The sequence below is a fragment of the Rhyacophila brunnea genome, unplaced genomic scaffold (genome assembly GCF_057557595.1).
Source record: "Rhyacophila brunnea isolate RB1 unplaced genomic scaffold, BYU_Rbru_1.0 scaffold_5, whole genome shotgun sequence".
Taxonomy (NCBI): domain Eukaryota; kingdom Metazoa; phylum Arthropoda; class Insecta; order Trichoptera; family Rhyacophilidae; genus Rhyacophila; species Rhyacophila brunnea.
In genome coordinates this window covers 31,364,801-31,377,616 of record NW_028233170.1, presented here as the reverse complement: position 1 = coordinate 31,377,616, position 12,816 = coordinate 31,364,801, and the positions used below count along the sequence as shown (strand labels likewise).

The 12,816-nt window shown below is 33.7% G+C and overlaps 3 protein-coding genes across 5 annotated transcripts in view; 1 reads left to right on the top strand and 2 right to left on the bottom strand.

The window, feature by feature from the left end:
• Positions 1-978, bottom strand: part of LOC147066298 (protein O-glucosyltransferase 2-like) — a 218,508-nt gene extending 217,530 nt beyond the window's left edge. Inside the window, exons 1-2 of the mRNA XM_085956021.1 lie at positions 639-978; positions 279-481 (exon numbers count right to left, since the gene is read on the bottom strand). Coding sequence (XP_085812147.1) covers positions 279-481; positions 639-796 — 361 coding nt within the window. The 5' untranslated portion in view covers positions 797-978. The remainder of the gene's footprint in view (positions 1-278; positions 482-638) is intronic.
• A 326-nt stretch (positions 979-1,304) lies between these two features.
• JMJD4 (jumonji domain containing 4) lies at positions 1,305-5,216 on the top strand. Its single transcript, XM_085956024.1, has 2 exons — positions 1,305-1,997; positions 4,491-5,216. The coding sequence occupies exons 1-2, from the start codon at positions 1,495-1,497 to the stop codon at positions 5,152-5,154; spliced, it is 1,167 nt and encodes a 388-aa protein (XP_085812150.1). The 5' UTR covers positions 1,305-1,494; the 3' UTR covers positions 5,155-5,216.
• Amacr (Alpha-methylacyl-CoA racemase) lies at positions 5,206-12,129 on the bottom strand. Of its 3 annotated transcripts, XM_085956027.1 has the most exons (4): positions 11,550-11,685; positions 11,253-11,393; positions 10,935-11,054; positions 5,206-7,329 (listed from the first exon to the last, which is right to left on the bottom strand). In XM_085956027.1, the coding sequence occupies exons 3-4, from the start codon at positions 11,040-11,042 to the stop codon at positions 6,301-6,303; spliced, it is 1,137 nt and encodes a 378-aa protein (XP_085812153.1). In that variant the 5' UTR covers positions 11,043-11,054; positions 11,253-11,393; positions 11,550-11,685; the 3' UTR covers positions 5,206-6,300. The 3 variants fall into 3 exon arrangements, with proteins under 3 accessions (XP_085812153.1, XP_085812152.1, XP_085812154.1); XM_085956026.1 differs by lacking the exon at positions 11,253-11,393; XM_085956028.1 differs by lacking the exons at positions 11,253-11,393; positions 11,550-11,685 and adding an exon at positions 12,086-12,129 and having other exon boundaries at positions 5,498-7,329.
• Between the last annotated feature and the right edge of the window lie 687 nt (positions 12,130-12,816).

Below are 12,816 nucleotides of genomic sequence, written 5' to 3'. Positions count from 1 at the left end.
AAATTTAAGTATTCGAGGCCTATTTTTACAAATCTGCACATAGAATCATGTATGTAATTATCTGTTTGGGTGAATCTGAAATTATAGTGGACTATCATAATAGAAATGTGAAGTTCTCTTCGAATAAACCTGCAATGCAGTTATCTGTATCTAACTTAATCAGTTGACCAGATGTCCCCTTTGGGCTTTAATTTCATACATTTAGGCTCAATCTATAAAGAAGGTTCGTTAAAAACCAGTTTTTATAATCATACGATAAATTAAATAATAGTCATTACCCGCAAAGTTATATGGTGACATCCCCATGTGGACATTTTTATGTTTAATTGATATTTTTAAATTATTGCACGATTCATAAAGGCTATATCGGATGATGAAGGAATTGTCTTTACGGTCCAAAGTGTCTACCCATATTCTACATGGGCCATTTTTGGCTTCACCAGTTATTTTAACATCCAGGTCATCTTTGGTGACAATCACACTGAAACAGATGATAAATCATGGTGGACAAAAGTGAAGAAAATTGTAAGATTTTTATCACTTGATCACCTAATAATAAACTCAGATGAATAAAAAGAATTAACAAATGAGTTTGTATTGAAATTGATAAATATATTGTGTATAACTCGAGTACTTACTTTTCTTTGCTGTGAGGTATTTGTAAAAAGAAATATCTCGCCGGCATCACTATTTTATCTGGAGAAAGACCGGGACCCCAAAGAACATTCATTGAATAACAATCAACCATACACATTAAAATAAAAGGTATCCTTAAATCCATTTTCATCCATTCCATGTTTATAAGTACGTGTCAACTTAATCTTTAGAATATTCTTCTCATTGACCTCGGTATGGCCTCATTTTTCTATAAACCAAGGAAGAAACATCTAAAAGGCCAAAAGTATTATTTATCTATGTACCCACTTTGAAACAGTTTTAAAAATTTGACGTCTTTCGTGTGGTTGTCTATCGACATATGTTGCAAGCATAGATAATATACGTAAAGTTGCAAGTAAATAAATTGTGACATTTCTCAGTGCTGCAAACTTTTCGAAAGCTGAAAAAACAATATATTGGAAAAAACAATAAATTATTATAGTATTTCTAAAAACAACTAGGTACGCTAACTGGAATATTTTTCGTTTTGAAACCGTCAAAATTATACATTTTTGCAGAATCAGAATAACGTAAATCCATCCTAGGTATGTAACCAATCATACTGGCGCCAGTTTTCATTTGATTATGTTGGTAAAAGTATAATAGTCTATGGTTGGTTCCATGTTGGTTCGGTTGGATGCTGCACCAGAAATGAAATGGCACTTGTCTGATAAAAGTGACAGTTCTAGTTATTTATAAATTATTACTTTTTTAACCGGGAAAATTTGATAACTTGTTTTTAATTTTCAATATTTAGATAATAAATAATTGATTGGCACATCGTCTTAATTCACATATCATCGTTGATAGCATTAGTAGTAATTAATATAAATAGAAATGTCAATCGATTTAGAATCCAACGATATTGAAAAGGTTCAACAATGTGTACCAAAACAAATACCCCGAATTAACAGATCGTCATATTCAGATTTTTTCAGAGATAATTTAGTAGCTAACATACCATGTATCATAACAAATATTACTAGCGGTTGGAATTGTGCCGCTGAATGGGTTGACAACAAACAGCCGAATTTTAAAAATCTAATCGACAAATATGGACAATGTGAAGTGCCAGTCTCGGAGTTCACATCATCAGATCCTGCCAGCTCATGCAAAAAATCAATGCAATTTCAGGAATACGTGGTCTATTGGAAGTCAGAAAACAAAACCAGCAATCACGGAGTGTCTTATTTGAAAGATTGGCATTTGAGAAAACATCAGCCCCATGATAAATTTTATTCTGTACCTATGTATTTTGCTTCAGATTGGCTGAACGAATATAGTGTTGACAACAACATTGATGACTATATGTTTGTATACATGGGACCTAAAGGATCATGGTAAATACTTGGTAGATAAATGAACATGCATTCAGGGCCGAATTTATGCTTCAAGGGACGCTGTATTAATACACATTGGGGGGCCCAGAAAAAGAACTTATTAACTGGTTTTATGCCATCAGCAAGTTTTCTCTAGGCCGTGGTCGACAGGCTGCACATATAAATTTCGCAAGTTATCTCGTCTGACTTTCAACTCAAATCACTATCCACTGTCAATTGATATGCATAATCTTAAAAAATAAACACACAGTGACACCTGTTTGAATAATTATGAAATACTAAGCCACAAATTATCAGTATTGCAGCGATTTTAGTAAGAGCTTCGCTCTACATTCAACGTGTCATTAAAAATCTTTGGCCTGATATTGCCATATTAATATTGTGAGGCATAAAAAAGGTTAACAGCATATTACAAAATTTTAAATATTTTTTTTATTGCACATCATGCATTTGCACAGCACCAAATGTTTTGGCTGATGTGTGCAATATTGGTATTTTTTCTTGTCATAACGCCTGAACACTATAGAAGCTTCTATATGTGTGTATAGTAAAAAGTTCTTCCGGTGGCATATTTTCTTGCAATTTAATTCAATTTAGTATATTTGGTACAAGTCGGCTATGGGGAAGCCAGGCGGGAACCGCGCTAATTGTCATAGCCGATTTTGGCAAAATTCAAGAATGAAAACCTAACCTAAACTAACAAATAATCCAGCCGCTGGCTTTCCTATAACCGACTTGTACCGTATATTTTATTGACAGTAACTATATAAGTACCTAATTTTGTCAAGCTTTTGGACCCTGAAAATTTATTCACATAGCCCACGGAGGCAGCCAATTCATCAGTTTCAAGATTATCAAACTTTATTTTAGACTCCAGACCCATGGCCCCAAGGGGTAGGCTGACAGGGCTCTAGCATGGGGGGTCTCGACGTGGTGGGTCGACTAGCTAAATGAGATAAACGCACATCACAACTTTGCTCTAATAGCTAATAAGTCTCATGCTTTCATATCTTAAATACGTGATTGATGCAATTTAATGTGATATAATAGTTGATATACTTCAATGATAATTCACGTCATGATGCTACCGTAGAGCACCATACTGTCTTTAACCCGGTGATAGGTAGGTGGGCCCGCCAAAGATCCTGGCCTGGGGGTCTGCTTCAGGATATGGGGGTCATGCCTCTATCAATTTGTGTGCCCTAGGCTATAGCCTCTTTAGCCCTATGTTAAATCCAGCCCTGCCTGCATTGATGTGTTAAATGGAGTCCTCATAAAAGACCTTGCCCATACACATCTGAGTAACCTTTCTTAAATAGATAAATACAGTTGAATGTGGCTGAAAAATTAACTCAATCTACATTGCGAAAATTGTCATTATTGCAAATGTCTCACAGCATTATTGTCACGTTCTACTAATGCGTCCACCATAATTTTGAATATACACGGCATATACTTTGAAATAAACTTTACCTGTGTGCATGGTAGTAAACGTGATTATTGCAGATTTTCATCAGACATCTTCGGCCTATCCTGCAAAACATATTCACTTTCGTATTAAGATTTATTATAAATGAGGGTGTATCCTAGTATATCAATCACACACTATAAATTCTTCTGAATTGCCGCATTGTAATTAGAGTAATATTTCGCACTAGGTTAGGGCTTGAATACACCCTACCATGAGGCAGAAACTATAACAAAAAGGCTGATGGTGTGATGCTAAATTGCGATACCGATTACATTGTTCTGCCTAAAATACTGAATTTTTAAGGCTTTGGCACACAGAACGTGATCTGTCGCGGCGGGCAGTGATCGTCGTAGCGGTCAGCGATGTAAGAACATCACGCAAGCCGTGATACCTTTGTGAGCGATTCAGTCCTGTGGTTGCTTCCTAACGGGCAGATATGTATTCTTTTTTAACGGTTTTTGTTCAGAATGAGTAGTTCGGACGAGGAGCAATTCCTTTTTCTATTAGCCCTACAAATAGAAAAAAAGACGATGTTGGGTACATGGCATCAATACGAAAAGGGAAAGATTTGGGTAGTACCACCGCCTCTGTATTGAGCTTCAACCTCATGATAGATTTTTTCTAGAAATAAACATTTTCTCACTTTTTCGATAAATAACTCCGTTTCTTCCGCTATTGCACAGATCGCGTGGTTGATTTAGTAATTTTGTATAACGGTATCGCTGCCCGCTGCGATCATGACTGGCTCGCTGCGACAGATCGCCCTGTGTATAGCTGGGATGATGCTATCTTGTGTATACAACTAGATCACCGCCCGTGGTGGACAGAGATCGCTGCCCGCCGTGACATATTGCATTCTGTGTGCCACAAAGCCTTTACTAATATGTCGTGAAGATATTAAAAAATAAATATTTCTCATTGTGACTCTATGCTTCCATTCAATGGCAACTTAATTTGTTTATTTAATTTATATATTAAAAATACATAAAAATAAATAGTGAATGAAATATATTTCATTTCAGGACACCATTTCATGCAGATGTTTACAGCTCATTTAGTTGGTCGGCAAATGTAGTAGGCAAAAAAAGATGGTTACTTTTTCCACCTGGGGAAGAACTTAAATTTGCCGATCCTTTGGGCAATTTACCGAACGATATTGAGAGCCTTCTGTGTGATGACCACAGATGCTTTGACTTAATTCAAAACTCCGGTGAAGGAATATTTGTTCCCTCTGGATGGTTTCATCAGGTGTATAATTTAGAAGACACAATATCTATAAACCACAACTGCGTCAACGGTGCCAATATTCATCTGATGTGGAAAGCGTTAAAAAATAATTTCCATCTTGTAGAAAAGGAGATTATTGAATTCAAAGACACCGATGGTTGGTCAGAACATTGCCAAATAATGCTTCAGGCGTTATTTGGTATTAATTATGACGGATTCATAGATTTTATTAAATATATAGCAGATAAACGTATACAGTCAATTGTAAAATGTCTTGAAGTTAAATTTGATATGTGGAAATTCGGACGAAATCACATTTTATATGATTTAAGATCGATAAATGAAATTTTGCAGCTTTTAATTTGTGAAGCAAATTTAAACAAATCTAAAGTAGAAGTAATAAAAACCTTAATAGGGGATATACAAAATACCCTATCATGTTCTGTTAACCAAAATTAATAAATCATATATTATGAGTATGTATGTATAGCAAAGAATTAAAATGTTTTTAAAAGTGTGTATTTTATTTTCAAAAAAATATTTTTTTATTTACATTTCATTAATTGATATAAGTTTTTTGTTTATTTGCAGGTATAAAATAATTAAAAATGACTTTAATTAATTCTCAAATTGCAGTAGGTACATCTTTGTAATATTCCATTAGCCATTACCAACTCTTGTAGTCCAATTCGTATGGCACTGGCTTCTCATACCGGAGTTCCGGGGTCAGTTACTGGTGAGGCCACAAAACACATTTGTGATTTTTTCAAGCTTGGGATTTCTGTAATTGTTTTACTACCTACTTATACACTTAAAATATTGAAAAAAGATGAAAAAAATACAACCAATTGCCCAATTTTAAAAAAATGTAACCATTAAAATTCAGCAAGTATTGATATAAAGTTTTTTTTTTGATCATGTTTGATCCAAATAAGATCGTATGCGCCTCCACAGAGTGTATTGAGAATGGATGTTAGCCACTTGCGCAACCCATTAGGTATATACTCCAACTCCAAACACAAATTGAAAAACAATGTGTATTTGCCAGACCCAGGATTCGAGCCTGGGACTCACAACGTTATAAACTGACGCTTAACACAATCACTGCTGACCTTTTAATTACCACATTTAAATAACACGTTAATTATATCTAATGGCCAAGTACTCTAAACGCGCCAGTCGCGGTGTTAGCACTAAATGAGTTATGCCGCCCGGCCATCGTGATGATAATAAGTATACCAATTCAAAATTACAAGTTAAATAAAAATAAGAAGATATAATGTTATTTACATTGTAGACAATCAAAATAATACTTAACATTGAGGGGATATTGAAAAATAACCTATATCCACTACTCATAATTAAAATATAATTAGATTATCATTATCCAGGTACCAATCAGACTTTATGAAAATTATTTACATTGTATTCTGTAAAGTTTAGGTACGGTGTAATAATGGATTTTTGGTTGAAAACTATACTCCCATAAAAAATAATTTAATAATAAGCAACACCAAACACCTTGAATGAAATAAAATTGTATTGTATAAGTTCACACATGGCTTGGGTTCTCCATTTGGAACATACTTTACAAATATTAAATTATCATAAATTAGACTTTGGGTGTATGTATATGGAATCACTATTTTGAAGACTTTCAATTTCCTGCGTTGAATATCGCAATGACTTCAAAATCGCTTCTGTATGTTCACCGTGGTGCGGCGGACGTTGACCTGCCAAGGACTTGGCCGGCGAGCGACTCAATTGAGGGGCAGGACCCGGCACCATATTACCTTCATGACTTTTAATGAAAGAATTTCTAGACATATTGTGCGCATGCAACGGTGCATCATCCATAGACAATACGGGCGAAACGCATGCATCATTTTCACCAAAAATTTCACACCATTCATTTTGTGTATTTTTGATAAATTTACTGCTTAAAATTTCTTTCTGTTTATCAAAATCATCCATTTGTGAATACTCAGTGTCGCTTAACTCTAATATCCTCTGTAATTCCTTGTAAAATTGTGGTTCTAATGCGCCGACCGCCATATATTTCTCATCTTTCGTCTTGTAAGTGTTATAGAAATGTGCTCCGCCATCCAGAATGTTTTCTCCGGGCAATTTGCCCCAGAGTGGTAAATTTTGAGAACGGAATATCCAACTAGCAGCATATGCGGCGCCCTCTACCATATTGGCATCGATGATTTGACCTTTACCGGATGTCGTCCTTTCGAACAGGGCCATGACGATTCCTAAGGCGCACATTAATCCACCACCGGCGAAATCAGCAGCAAAATTGATAGGGGGCAATGGATTTATTCCTGGCCTCGCAAGTGTGGATAAAAATCCGGACAGAGCTAAATAATTAATATCATGCCCGGCACTTTTTGACAATGTCCCATGTTGCCCATAGCCAGTGAGTCTGGCGTAAATTAGCTTTGGATTATCACATAAGAGGACATCCGGGCCGAGTCCGTTCTTCTCCATAATGCCAGGCCTAAACGGTTCGATCAATACATCCGATGATTTGCAGATATCTCGAACAATCTTTACGCCAGCTGGAGTTTTAAGATTTACAGCGACACTTTGTTTACCATTTGCCAACACATTTAACATAGCCGGGTTTATCTGAAACAAAAATATTCCATTCTATTTATACAATAGAACGGACAGCCTAAATTTTATTTCACAATTTCACTTTATATTCGAGAATTTTATGTTCATTGTCCATGTTGCTTGGCTAAATTTATGCATAGCATTAATTAATTAAAACACTAAAAGTCAAATAACCAATATATAATATGTCGTGTTCCTGTTTAATTGGGTTGAATATTCATACATTAATTTACTAAGGTACTGACAAAGTGAAATTGATACATATCACTTATGTAAGTACAATACTGTGAATAAAAAATTTTCAAAAATATTTTGTGAAGACAAAAAACCATGTTATTACGCAGGTTTGCTTTTATGTAATTTTTTTAATCTTTTATGACTTTTTCGCAGTATGGTTCACACGTGGTATTCAAGCTGATAACAAGAAGACTATCGGTCGATTCTGAAACTAATACAGCAACCAACAAATCCTATCATGTTTAGTAAAATTGGGAAAAAAATATTTTTCAAATTTGAATTTCCTTTAGTACATTTTCCATTTACATCGATGATAATATGATATTATAATATTTTAATCTATGTTGAATTCACGCAGATCATTAACATGTATGAATATTAATATTTTGTTTTCCATAATACTACTGATTTAGTTCTTTAAGTAAACAAATCTTTGCTCAGGTACTGTTCTGAGAAATGAAATTGTAAAACTTACGTATGTAAATGATTTTTTATGATGACCTAGTAGGTATTATTTACATATTTTTTCCAACAGCATGGCGACATACAAAGTCACCTGCCACTGAATAATAATATTCGTTATGCATCGAGAAATTTATTCCTATAAAGCAGTGATACACAACCTGCAGACCAAAATCGGTATCTGATCTGTAATTATTAAATTAAAATGTATTTCTAGTATAATATAATAGTTAATATTTAGTAATATTTATATAGTATATATTATTAGTAATATTTATATATATTTAGTAATAATTAGTTTTCAGTACTTGCACCCACTGCGGTCCCTCTGTCAAATAGGTTGTACACCACTGCTCTAAAGGTATCTTTTATTAATTGGATCTACAATTTTATGTTGATTATTACGAATACATCGTCAGTATACTGGTAGAAAACGTTAAGTCAAAATTTAGCTGTTTTGACCTAATAATGCAACTTCATAGATTTTAACACGCTCTATCGTCTGGAAAAACAAGCTCATTCATATTCCATTTATTGTTTTCGTAATATAAAGATGTCAATACGAATTAAGTTAATTATGTTCGCATTTCTTACTGGAAAATAACTATAAGTACACTTAAAGTTTTATGACTGTAGAGATTTAATATTTCTATAGCTGCACAAAAACGTCAACGTGACTTATATCTTTTTGGCTGTACACATTTATGCCACTGCTCGGCTATTTGTACCAACTTAACTAAATTGCGTACGTCACCCGCGCATTCTACTCATCGATTGACAGTTGATTTTATATGCATCAGGCAGTTTTGAGCGCAAATAAGATTTTATTTTGGGAAATATTGACAGCAATGCACCAAAGATACGGAGGCTTCGAATTGCTGAAGGTAGAGCGCGTGTCATTCGTAATTATGTATTTCTAAGAAGAAATAAAGATTTGTTGGCCATGTGTCGTAGTACCTAACATTATACCTCCAGAACTACATCCGTGGTGTGAAAATTTGCCTACTTCAACTTCATTGGATAGGACGTCATTACCTGAGCCATCGGAATTTGATTCTGATGTGGAAGAGGAATAACTCTTATGTAATTTATCTCAATTTGTGTAAAATTAAATGTGGCATAATTAACTATTAATTATATGTTTTTTTTATAAAATAGATCATAGGTAGGTAGGTACTTAACTCTTGTTTCAATATTTTTGGAAACAAAGTAATAAACAAAATACTATGTAATTCCCATTTTTATTTTTATTCTATCCTCTAAATACACGTAATTGACATAATTAATTAGGTATTGATTGTATGAAAAAAATTATAAAGACTATTTTAATTTGAAATTAAAATACCAATGATACACAAAAAAGTCATCAAAGTAGATATTTTTTCATAATAATGTCAAACAGAAGTACCTCTATTTCTGTGTAAATTTCTAATTTATATAAAATTGCAAGTAAAAAAATCCATTTCTATAATAATTAGGAGTCCTGTATATTACTAGCCAACTACCTATAACATTAAGCCTATTGCCACTCCATTGACTCCAAAAGTGTACTGGTAGAAAACAATAAGTCACCATTTTATTTACAAATTCAAAAAATCAACAATAATTATTACAAAAAATACTTGCTTATACTTGAATTGAATTCTTACATGATTAATGCATTTCATAGAGTGGTTGGTTTAATAAATAATGATTTAGGTGAAAAAATAGAGAGCTCCAAACTTCTTGATTTTAGAAAAAGTCGATTTTCTCAAAACAAGGATTTTTGACTTATAGCTTTCTGCCAGTATACCGACGATATATCTAACTATTTGCTTCAAATTATAAAATGACAATAGATTTGCAGATAACGGATGATTTACTACCTACTTAACTGTGATAATATTATCTACACATATTTTTCACCCTAGGATGTCAGTCGGATGGAATATTTGTATAATTAATGTTTTCTATGCCTCACGAAAATTGCTGATTAATACATTGGACGTACCTAGCGCGTAACGATTAGGTGGCCATTCGATATAATTAGCATGCTATTTAAATGTGGTAATTAAAAAATAATTATCTAGTCAGCAGTCAATGTGTCAATCCGATAGTTTTCATAATTCTTCATGGTTTAGGCCTTAGTATGTCATAATTATACAAAAAGGTGTTACTGTGTGCTTAATTTTTTAGATTATGCAAATCAATCGCGACAGTGGCTAGTAATTTAAGTTTAAAGTCGGACGAGACAACTCGCGAAATTCATATGTGCGGTCTGTCGATCACGCCTCATAGAGCGAGAAAACTCGCTGAAGACATAGAACTAGTTAAAATGATACTTACAGCTATTGTACCTATAAAAAATCAAAAAACTTGCCTGAACCTTTTGACATTTACAATGTAAAATCATTGTCAATTTTGAAACGGACAAAAAATTATCTAAACTACGCAATTCCTAACGAAACCTATAAGAAAGTAATGGCATGGAAACATATTAAGTATCTTTTAAACATACGCAAATTAGGTAATATGATTTCTATATACCATTTGGTGGTAAGATGTATACAAATTTAATGATCTCGTACCCAACAGAGGTTGCAGTAAACATTGTGAGTGGTGCCTCCATTTGCGGATTCGAATATGGGCTGAATAGAGATATCTATCGCAGATACAACCATTTTTTGGAACACAGCAGGTTTCAATAAAGCTGCTGGGCCGCCTCACGAAGAGGTTACTGAAAAGATTTTTGTTTTACGAGAAATGGATGTTAGCCACTTTCTAAACCTATTTCGCCCATTCTCCGGAGATCCACGTCTTTATAAGCTGACATGTTACCGCTCAGCCATCGCAGGCGCCCAATAAGGGTTTCTAGCATAAACTAAATGCTTTATAGCTAAACATAATTAAATTTATGAAAATTGGAAGATTAAATTTACCTTGTCAATTATAGTCACGGATGCCCCGAATTCAGCAAGCAGCATTCCGCAAAACGGCCCAGGTGCCAAACCCAACATTTCAACAACCTTTACTCCTTTTAATGCCATTTTATTGAAATTCTGCAAAAATATTATAAACAATAAATAATATTACAATCTCCTTTTGGTTAAGTATGTGTAATACAATATGACAACAAAGGAAATGGAACGATTTTGATTTGACACAGTATTATTATACATAAAAACCTTCATATTGTTGATTCAAATTAGCGGTTTTCAAGAGTGTACTCTATGTGGCACTATTTTACGACAGCTTACCCTAGATAAACGTCCTCAATACTTGAAAGCATCCAAGCGACACTTTTTGAGCATAGACATCACAATTTTGTGACATGCTGCACTTTATAGTTAATTCTTGAATACGCACAAATTTAAATAACAAAAAACGTAATGGGACACCTGAAAAAATATGATGTCTCTGTTATTATGATAATTATTATTTTCATGCAGGTCCTAAGTTCATATTCTCTAATCTATGAATTTGATAATAATAGAATTATTGCACAAAACATTTCTTTTATTAAATTTCTTATAGTAAGTAGGAATTCACGTAACTTTATCTTCTAACTGTGATAAAATTTCTTCGATCACCCATTTACAGCGCCTAAGACAGATTATTAGGCAATTCGTTGAGACTTTTGACTAATATCATGAAGATCATCACATCAAGAAAATGTCAATTTTTGAATGCATGAACATAGACTATGGAATAATCATAGACTAATATGGACTAATAAAATGAGATTTGACATTTCAATGTAGTATTGCCATAACGACAGGGTAAATTCCTTTTATGACAATTGTATGAATAATGCTGGCGCTCCATTGGCACGCAAGTCAGACGATTTACAGTCTTCGGACTTGTTTTTCGCGTGGAGCACCCCAGACCTGCGGACTTTTTAATCCGCAGACCAGGCTCGTTGGATTTCAAACATGTTTGATATTTTTGCCAGACTTCGTCAGTCGATCACTATGCAAATTCGATTTGACTTTAATACGCAATCATTCGGACCGAAAAAAAATCTGTAATTGTTTTAAACATTTTCAATGATTAATTTGTTAATTTACACAGTAGAAAATGAGAGATTTACCAATAATTTTTTTATTTGTATTTATGAAATTCATAAAAGAAATCGTAAAACTTGTGTTGTTTTCACTGCTATATTATTTTATGCAAGTCTACATATAAATAACACAAAATTATAGGATTATCGGAAGACATTACGAGAATCGTACACTTTTGACAGCTCGACTTTTTTATTTGTTCATTGATCAGTAGCAGAGCATAGACAAATCGGACGATATTGTCCTCGGACTTTTGGCTCGCCAATGGAGCGCTGGCATAAGTGGACGTTCAATCTCTATGGTTTATCTAGGGTGACTGCTATAGTAATGGGACAGCATTAGCTATGGGACACCTCAACTTTAAACTCCCAAAATAAGATTAGCTAAGCATTTCTGTAAGCGTGAAGGAGACAGATCTATTCTGTCATTTCCTCTTTATATGACTGCATTTGTATTTTATATATTATATTATATTATATACAATTACATAAGTAATTAGAATCATTTATTTTTGTAAGTTTTTCTTTCTCCCATGGGCATTTTACCACGTTTTTATTAGCTCGTATTCTTGTTTGTCAGGTACAGATTTTTTCTTTTTTGTCCAAATTTTTTAACTGACTTCCCGACTAGCTAGACATTGGAAACTTTTAGAATACATCATAACACGACGACAATGCAGTCTTTTAATACTTTTGGCCATCTTGAATCAGAATCAGAATTGAATTTATTTTCCGTTAATTCTGTTTTGTATGTTTTG

What these genes read in the sequence shown, in the direction of transcription:
- Amacr (XM_085956028.1), bottom strand. Translation starts at nt 11,042, where the DNA reads ATGGCATTAAAAGGAGTAAAGGTTGTTGAAATGTTGGGTTTGGCACCT. An exon ending in CCGTGACTATAATTGACAAG is followed by an intron (nt 7,330 to 10,934) that starts GTAAATTTAATC and finishes TTTTTGTTTCAG; the next exon opens with ATAAACCCGGCTATGTTAAA.
- JMJD4 (XM_085956024.1), top strand. Translation starts at nt 1,495, where the DNA reads ATGTCAATCGATTTAGAATCCAACGATATTGAAAAGGTTCAACAATGT. An exon ending in ATGGGACCTAAAGGATCATG is followed by an intron (nt 1,998 to 4,490) that starts GTAAATACTTGG and finishes ATTTCATTTCAG; the next exon opens with GACACCATTTCATGCAGATG.